General features: G+C 48.3%; 1 protein-coding gene across 1 annotated transcript in view; it reads right to left on the bottom strand.

The window, feature by feature from the left end:
- Window positions 1–2,616: 2,616 nt before the first annotated feature.
- The window catches only part of Emp2 (epithelial membrane protein 2), a 35,259-nt gene continuing 28,147 nt past the window's right edge, over window positions 2,617–9,728 (bottom strand). The window contains exons 3-5 of the mRNA XM_031362384.1: window positions 8,938–9,043; window positions 6,283–6,429; window positions 2,617–5,380 (exon numbers count right to left, since the gene is read on the bottom strand). Of these exons, the coding sequence (XP_031218244.1) occupies window positions 5,193–5,380; window positions 6,283–6,429; window positions 8,938–9,043 (441 nt within the window). The 3' untranslated portion in view covers window positions 2,617–5,192. The remainder of the gene's footprint in view (window positions 5,381–6,282; window positions 6,430–8,937; window positions 9,044–9,728) is intronic.

Here is a 9,728-nt window from a genome sequence, read left to right on the forward strand (position 1 = left end):
TCATCATCCAGGCAGCACCAGACACCCACTGAAAACTCCAGTGACTCAAAGGATTTGAAGGTAAGTGCATGGCTGAGCTCCTGGCTAGAGCTGAAAATATCTTTAACAACAGAGGCGCTGGAGGATAGGTAAACTAGGGAACTCAGCAAGGTGCTTCTAGCAGCTACTGGAAGAGAGAGAGCTGATGCCCAGAGCTGAAGAACACAGCATACGGAAAGGGAGAGGGGAAGCAGGCCCTTCCCAGAAACGATGGACAATCTCATTTTTTGAGCGAAGGCCCTGTCTCCAAAAGGATCAATGTGCATATTGTAGAGAAGCAGGCCACCGGAAGAAAGAATGTTCCAAGAATCATAAAAGGGAAAAACCAAAGGTGTTGGAGATAAAAGAACTGAGTGACTGAGGTGTCACACCCCCTCCATGAGCCCTGGGTAACCCTAAAGGTGGTGCCAGCACAGCTGGCAATACTTTATGCCTAGGGAGGCAAGATTGGGAATAGTGCCACACACAATTCGACTCTGGGAGCAGGGGTACTGTGCCCTTGCCAATCAGCCTGGAACACACCCCTTTGCCAGTAAGAAAACCTCTCTCCAATGGCTACCAGACCATGCAAGTCTTGAGGGAAGTCAACAAAGGGTAGAAGGTACTCACTCATCCCAGGGTGCCCTTATACCTACTGACCAGTCTGCCTCCCAAACGATGCCTATACCATATTGGATCTTAAGGATGCCTTCTTTAGTTTGCCACTAGTCCCAGCTAGTCAGTCTTTGTTCACTTTCGAATGGAGTGACCCAGAGACCAGATTTAACGGCAGCTAACATGGACCAGGCTGCCACAAAGATACAAGGACTCGCCTACCATCTTTGATGAAGCATTGCATGAGTGAGTGCAGGCAAGCCTACCCCCAAATACCTCCCTTGCAGTATATTGATGCAGTATATTGATGCAGCATATTGATGCAGTATATTGATGCAGCATATTGTAGGTGCCCCAGATGAAGATACTTGCCATTTGGCAACTGATGCCTTTGCTCAGTTAGAGAGCTAAACCGGATAGGATAGTCAGTGTTTGTATAAAAAAAAAAAAAAAAAGCAAAGCTCTGCCAAAGTGAGGCAATGTTATCCTCAGTACTCAAGTACTCAGTACTCAAGGCGGGGCGGGGGAGGGGCAATGTCTGCTAGAAAAGAAAAGATTCTCAACATTTCTGTCCCCAAGACCTGGCATTAAATTCTTCAGTTCCTGGGTTCATCAGGACTCTGCAGACTGGGTACCAGGATTCATAGAGATTGCAAAGTATGAGGCCACGAGGGGGCAGGAGAGTACCTTAAACTGGACTTCCAAGATGGGCAAAGCTTTTCATAGGCTCAAGAAAGCACTACTTGAGGCCCCAGCATTTGCCCTCCCAGACATCTTTCAGCTTTTCCACTTGTACGCAGATGAAAACAAAGGCATAGCCAAAGGGGTACTGACTCTTGGAAGAGGCCAGTGGCCTGTCTGTCTAAAAACTGGACTCTATTGCACGAGGATGGCCAGCTTGCTATTGTGGCAGCTGCTGCTTTGCTGGTCAAGGACGCAGATAAGATCACCATGGGACAAGAACTGATTATAACCACCCTTCATGTCATCAAGGGAATAATACTCAGCCACCACACTCTCCCCCAGACGGCTGGATATCTAATGCGGGGCTGGTGCATTATCAGTCCCTGCTCCTGAACCTGCCCCTCATTAAATACTACCCCGCCCACACACACAACACCTTAAATCTGGCTACTCTGCTCCCAAACCCATCCCTGTCCCCAAACAAGAGTTGACATTAATCTCTTGTCTCCCACAGCACTTGCCTGTCACATCTGCTTTTGGGAAACAAAACTCTGCCTTGCTCTGTGGTAAATGACAATTTTGGAATTATGGTGTCTTTGAAAAACACAGAAATATTATGTTTCTGCTTTAATCCCAGGGGTGGGCTATGGCGCTGTTTCAGACTGTCCACAGCAGCTGACTAGGATTTGCCTCATGCTCTAGCAGGGGCATGATTTTGTCAGCTGCAGCTAGTTTCTGTGATTGTGTAGTATTTGGAATTCTGGAGACTTTTCAAAGGGTATATAAATGCTATGGCCCCAAGAGGCAGTGTGGGTTGTTGGTTGGTTGCTCTTGGTCACCCTTTGTTAAGCAAAGAAGAAAAAGAAATAAGATATTCTTACAGGGAAGATTAAGCTCCCTGAAAAGAACTTGATGCCCTTAATCAGCAGGAAGCAGTCCTTTCCTCTCTACTCTTTTTTTCTCTCCTATCTAGTGTTAGGGGGTTGAAAGGGTGGAGGAAAGGGGTGGAGAAGGGTGGAAGAAAGAACCCACAAAGTAGCCGCCAAAGAATACCCGCCACCAATAACTCCACCTGGGTGGGTTTACTGATACAGCTCCTGGGGAGGGGAGTGGTTGTGTGTAGTGAGTCTGTATTTGGGCATAGTAGGTCCACATTCAGCTTTAGTCCATAGGGAACATTCTAGAGTGTCAGCTCATTTGCTTGGGTATACCAAGCCCACAGGCTTTAGCAGAGGGTAGGAAGGGACAAGAAGAATCTTGCTTCCCCTGCAAACAAACACCACCATACAATTGTCTGAATTCTTTAAACAGAGACCCAAAATAATTTTAATGCAAATGACAAACATGGGTTAGTCTGTCTCTGTTGCATGCCCCACCCCCTGAATTACAGTACTTTATAAAAATGTAAGATATGCAAACTAGAGTTCCTTTAAATACAGTGACAGGTTTGGTCCTAATACTCACTTCTTGGGTACCGCGGCTGACTCTGCTGTTGTTCTTTGACAACTAGTGATAAGCACCAATTGAGAGCTGGTCCTACCTAGAAGGGTGGATCTGTTCTCTCTCACACCCTCACCTCTTCTTAGCATCCCAAATGCAGGGCACACAGCAGGAGAGGCACTTCTCATGTCACAGGCACTCTATCTAGGCACTGAATGCTGGCCACAGTGGCAAGCAGAGACAACCCACAGGGCTATTCCCATGGCACTGGACAAGGACATTTCTGTAGCCCTGGGGGTTCTGAGGTGGGAATTTGTGCTGGCTCAGGCCAAGCTTTCATGCCTCTGGGTCTAAGGTGGTTTGTTTGTTTCCATCATGATCATCAGAACGATTTTTAAACAACTATTACAGAAAAGCTCCCAAGGGGAAGGTATAGAGGACACTTTAGACTGGACTCCTTCCTTGGGCTTCATAAGGCATGGAGCCAATTCTACGATCTAGCCAACAGTGAGTTGTAGAAAGTTCATTAAGGCAATAGGTGATCATTTGTCCTGTCACTGCCCTGTGTCACCTTGGCAGTCCCTCTAAGGGAAGGAAGGAAAGGGGGATAGAGGAGAGGGGGGAAAGGAGGGAAGCCAGTTTGTACTGAGAAGGTGCCAATGATGGCCCTAAAGCCACTCAGACCCATTATCCCCTGGCCCCTCTGGGACAGAGCTAGTGACAAGCGTCCCCTCCCCTCAGGCAGCTCACATGTGGATGTGTTTAAGCAACCCTGTCTCAGAGTTACCTCTCCAACTTGATGCTCAAAAATGGAAAAGGGTGTCAGAGGGAGAAGGTTGCCTTCATAGAGCTCCTGGGTCTCTGGTGTGAACGTCACTCCTTCAGGACTACTGACAACCTCCCATGGCCTCATGTTTCAGGGAACCCTTGGGAATGACTGGATTTTCCTTCTAGGACCATCTTAAAAGCTATGGCTCTGGGAATCCTTTCCTGTCTCCCTGTGGGGAGTACAGGATGCTCTAGAGAAGTCTTCTCTGGTGAAACCCTGCGGGCACTACCCAATGAATGGCACTGGAGCATGTGGACCTCTGTTCAGAGCAATTGAGATCCATCAAGGCACTTAAAAGAAGACACAGAGAAAGCAAGCTCCCTCTCACCCTGGAGGCTTTGAATCCCTGCTGTTCAATCATGGCTAGTAGTTCAATTGGTTTCTGGCATGTGCTCTTCACTAGACTGTGAGTCTTGTGAGGGATTCTTTTGAAAGGGTGTCCCTTGCAACCAACACGTGACAAGACCCATTCATGCTGAATGATGGATGAGTGGATGAATGAATGGAAGATGGATCTTCCAAGGCTCCAGAAACAGAGACCTAATGGAAGCATCCACATTAGAAAGAAGGGCAGGAAAAAAAGGAGAGACCTTCTGATGTAGGTCAGGGAAGCGGTTACCCAGCCCACCTTCCAGGTATAGGCTTATGGCCTGGGAGTGGGGCACAAGTATCTCAGATGTAAGCACCTGTGGAAGAGGTAGCAAGAGCTGGTAGAGGCGAAGATGTGGCTGGCAGTGGGGCCATCTCATTGTGATGAGTCTGGCAACATTTACAGGGTGGCTGTGCTCCCCCATTCTAGGGCTCTGACCTCCAGTTTTAGTGTATTTAACCATATTCCAGGGAGCTTATCAGAAATTCAGACGCCCAGGCCCAGCCCTTTAATACAGGATTCTGAGGGTCTTGGAAGTAGACTTGTGAATCGACATGTAATAGATGCTCTATGGAATTACCTATGGACACTTAATGACATCTGGGTCAAGGGTCACTATCCTTGAGGCAAACATGAGCAAACATCAACAAATTAGTGTGATGACCTAACTCATGGCAGGGGGGTTGCAAAAGTCTGAGTCCCTTACAGACAGACCAGGGTCAGCCTTTGCCCACTTCTTCCATGAACTTAGGTTTAATATCTGAGCATAGATGTCTCACATTTGGGTCCTCATCATCCCACCTGTAGCTGTCAGAGAGGAGTGTGCAGGGGAAGAGGTGGGGGCAGACTCCTACAAAGAGCCTGCTCCCAAACACTGGCTTTCCCCACCTTTGGCCACACCCACACCCAGAGCCGCCCCCAGTAAGAAGCATCTTGTGGCTCTTGCTGGGCCTCGCTGAGACTTTTAGTAGGCAGGCATTCTGAATGCCAGCTTTCATGGTCTGGCCTGTGATCCCAAGAATGCAGAAACTCCTCTTCCCTGTCGTCCTCCTCCTCCTCCTCCTCCTCCTCCTTCTCCTCCTCCTCCTCCTCCTTCTCCTCCTCCTCCTTTTTTATAAAAGCTTTTAAAGGAAACAATATGTTTGCTAGAAAAAAAAACACAAAAAATGATTATATACAAAATGGTTATGTGACCAAGGATGTCACACTGTGGGAGAGTGGCCAGGCTTCTGACACTTATTTGCGCTTCCTCAGGATCATGTACATGAGGCCGCTGATGAAAGTGAAGGCAAACGCCACCCAGGCCAGGATGAAAGAGTAGCCGTAGGTGCCTTCCTGCTGTAGGTAATAGAGGTTGAAGTTCTGTTGGTGAAGGTCTTGGCGCTGGTCTGTATAGATGGAAGCCCCGATCATGGCACACAGACCTGTTGGGAACAAAGACAGGGTTCAGAAATATTGCGGAGCATGCTATAATCTGGGCCTAGCTAATGCTTGTTAATGGCTTCCCACCAGCTTAGGGAGACCTTAAGTCTCTTCCATGGCTTATGAGAGCCCATTTGGTCTGCCCTCCTCATTCCAGCCGGCCCTCACAGCTCTGCTTCTTCATCCCAGCACTTTTGCCTGCCATATTGTTCCTTCTACTCCATTCCCAGACAACACAGGGTACCCAAGCTCAGGCTTCAAGCTTTGAGGACACCTTTCCTTTCCCCCTAAACCCAAACTCCATACTGAGTGTGTGGCCAGCTTCTCCTTTCTGAGTGCTGCCCGACTTCCCTCCTGATTTTGATGGGATACAATGCAGAGGCATCATACAAGGTACAGGGGAAGGAGCTTCATTTTGCAGGAAGGAGTCCGTGTGTCACCTGCTGATGGTCTGTTTGTTCCGAGTTAACCATAAATCTACATGCCATCCAACGTGGTGACTGGGAAGGAATACAAGACTTCAGGGCCTTAGTGCCTTAGTGTGTGCATGAGAGATGGTGAGGAAAGGTGGATCTCAGAGACTAGAGCTACCTACCTGGCCAGAAGGCCACGCCTGAACTTGCAACTAGTTTACTGTTTGCCCTGGCTCTCCACTACAGGGAGCCCAAGAAAAGGATGAGGAGGGCAGGCTTTGCTCTGGCAGACTGTCCCCTGTTGAATAATGTATGCTCCAAAGATTCACTTCCTGACTGAGGTCTCGTGTGTGCGTGTGTGTGTGTGTGTGTGTGTGTGTGTGTGTGTGTGTGTGTGTGTGTGTAGGCAGTACAGGCTGTCCCGTTGTCTCGTGTGTGTACAGGCAGCAGCAGATACATGCTCCTTCCAGGTTCCTTCCAGGTTCACTTACAGGACATGAGCTGGATGATGGCTGTCAGGACGAATCTCTCTCCCTGCTTGAGGCGGAAGAGTTGGAGCAGAAAGATGAGGAAGGAGATGCAGGAGAGGATGGTGGAGAGAATCATGGTGGCCTGCACCGCCTGCATCACAGAGTAACCTGTGGGCAGAAGAGGAAGGCTTCACACAGAGGGTCATAGGACTGTCTGCAGCCAAGCGTGGCCATCCAACCACCGGGCATTGTGATATCTATAAACTTCACACTGAGATCTGCACAACCAAGGTAAGCTCATGTCTTAGGTGAATCCACAGCATTGTGTTGGGCTCCATTCTTAGTCACTAGGCTCTGTGGGACACAGACTGGACACATCTGGCCACCCCGGCAGTCTGCCAGTCTACCCCACGCCCTTCTCCTCCAGCTAGGCAGTTGACCAAATACCAATTTGAACAGAAGATGGAGCCAGAACCAAGACTCTGGCTTCTCCCTGCTCTGGATTGCAGCTTCTACCTATTTGGCTCAGGAAAAGGAGACTTTTAAAAGAGCAACAGCTAGGACTCACTCTTTTTAGTTTGCCTGATGGCTGGAGGGAGCTTAGATTAAGGGTTGGGTGAGGCGTCAAGAGCAATAGATCTTACCTCACACATTAAGCTGCACATCGGGGCCCCACAGAAAACACCTGGTCCTGCTTCCCTATTTCTTTATGGCAAACAAACACACTTTCCAGCCGAGCACATCACCTGACCCCACCCCTCAAAGCCCAAGATCAGGGGTAAATAATCTAGCAGGAGGAGGAAGGGTTCTCTGGGTAGGAATTGAGGGGAATGGACCAAAGGACCTGGTGGGGTGTTAGGAATGTCCTCCGCTTTGCTTTTAGTGGTGGCCTACTAGGATTATAAACAATTGTCAAAACCCACTGCACCAAGGAGCCCTTAAGAAGCATGCACGTTCATGTTTGTAAATGACAGCTGTATTCTAAAACATATTACCAGACTTCCCTGAGACAAAATGAACTGGAACACTAGGCACTGAGAACACTTCTAAAGTCTCCTAGGAAGTTCAAAGTGGGCCAAGGTTGTAACCTCGTGGCTTTGAACATTTCTTATTAAATTTTCCAGGGAGCCACCTAGGATGGCTTATTTAAAATACAGATTCCTCACTCGGCCTCCATTACTCTGGGGTTGGTGCCAAGATAATATATTTTTAGCAAGTACCCCAGGTGATTCATATCCTATGACGAAGCAAATGTTGAAACTGGTTTTGTGAGGAAAAACGGCTGTGCTTTTAGAATAGTTTCCTTGGCGATGAGTTGCAGAGTGTGCAGCTGGTGGGTGAAGTCCAGCAAGAGCACCAAAGGCAGAAAGTCAGTCAGGGGAGGCCTGTGACCTTGCTGTGGTTTCGGGGTTCCTGGAGGCCTCAGGAATGGGCTCACTTGCAGGGTTAGCATCTCAAAATACTTGCTAAGCCAGCCAGTCCTTTATAGCAGCAGCTTCTGTATTCTTGGACTCAACAACTATTTTTGAGGTGTGTCAGTTGAAAGGAGAACCCAGAAAGTTCCAGAAATCAAAATCTGAATTTGCCATGCACCATACCGGGTCACACAATGGAGTGACATGCAGAGATTGTATTTGGTGTTGTAAGTTATCTAGAAACTACAATACAGAGGCAGAGTGCATAGGTGCACACACTTTCACATCCTTGGGGATCTTTGTGGGGTTTCAGGACTAGTCCCTGCACAGCTACAGGGGCTACAACTGCATTTAGGTTTTAAATTTTGGTTTTGTTTAGCACAAAAAAGCACTAAGGAGAGGGTGGGCCAGAGAGAGCTCACTGGCTAAGGCATCTGCCACCATGCTGGACACCCTGAGCTGGAGCCACAGAGAACTGACTCCCACAGGTTTTTCTGATGTCCACTTGTGTGTCAATAGCCTCTGACAAACAGAGACAGAGGGAGTCAGGTGGGTCAGACTTCACTGAGGGTCTCTGGCTTTCAGTTTAGCTTTCTTCCTGTTTTCATGGCTCATGACACCAGTTTACCACTGACGATACAATACGGCTCAGATACATTTACACAGGAAATAAATTGACCTGTGGAAGAAGTCAGAGCTGGCACAATTATCTTTTTCCAGGAAAGAGCCAGGCAATATATTACTTCAGGCTTCTGGTCTCATTACTACTACTACGACTACGACTACAACTACGACTACGACTACGACTATGACTATTATTAAAATTATTGCTTCTCCTCCTCCTTCTCCTCCTCCTCCTCCTCCTCTTTGAGGATTTTGTTCTTTTTACAACTCTTTTTAAAATGTCAAAACCATTCTTGGCTCATGGGCCATACCAAAGCAGATCTTGGGCTACATTTAGCTAGTAGTTCACTGATCCCTGATTTAAAGAGCTCTAATTCAGAAATTCCCACAGGGAGGCATGGAACATCAAGAGCAGAGGCCTAAAAACACTGCTTCTGGACTCAGCAAGCTGTCCTGACTGGTCCAGTTTACCACCATAGCTGGCTGTTTCTGGGGCTCAGTCGGCATGATATACAGGGACAGAGAGCAAGCAGATAGGCCTGGATCTGGTCAAGATGAGCTTGACCTGGCTGGGTCTGTTTTGAGTCTCAGTAGGGAGGGGAGACGGGATGGCAAAGCCCCAGCCACCCACACTCACCTTTAAACGTATTAGTGCCACTCAGGTCATTGATCTCTGTACAGTTTGTGCTGTTGGTGCACACTCTCCAGAGGTCAGCTGAGAAGCCATCTCCTACCCACCAGGCCTGCAAAGGGAATGGAAGCTGCTGGTTATGGATGCAGATCCTGAGTCCTGCTGGGCCAAGGAGAAATGTGCTCCTCCTTGGGACTCACTCCTTCTCAAAGGCAGACCACAAGTGAGTCCCCTGAGGACTTTGTTCAAGTGCACACTTGTGAGTCAAGAGGCCTCAAGTCGGTTCTGGGTCTCTACTGAGTCCTACGGGATGCCAGGCTGCAGGTCTTCAGAGGGATCTGGGTCGCTCATGTTCTCATGACCCATGGAAGAAATATCCTAAGGGTCAATGGAGGCCAGTTCAACCAGAATGGCAGGGGGAATGTGAAGAAGAAAGGGTAACATCAAGGGGCCAGGAGATCTGATGGGTGGATAAGAAAACATGGTACTTGTACACATAAGAAAAAAAATAAAATCCTAACATTTGGAGGAGAGTGGTGAGCACACAAGGCTCGGGAGACAAACCCTCGAGTTTCTCTCACATGAAGAACTGGATTCAGGGTTGTGTATGCATGTGTATATCTATGTGTATGTGCTTATAGACCATGGGATTCGGGATGGATCAGAACCCAGAAGAAGTGGGAAATAGAACATAACTGAACTCACATGATGAGCAGAGGCAGAGTGCTAACTGTGAAAGGAGAAGGACCTAGCTGGAGAGGGGGAGGGGACGAGAGGGAGGGGAGAGGAAGGAAGGG

The sequence above is a fragment of the Mastomys coucha genome, unplaced genomic scaffold, assembly GCF_008632895.1.
Source record: "Mastomys coucha isolate ucsf_1 unplaced genomic scaffold, UCSF_Mcou_1 pScaffold12, whole genome shotgun sequence".
NCBI classification, from domain to species: domain Eukaryota; kingdom Metazoa; phylum Chordata; class Mammalia; order Rodentia; family Muridae; genus Mastomys; species Mastomys coucha.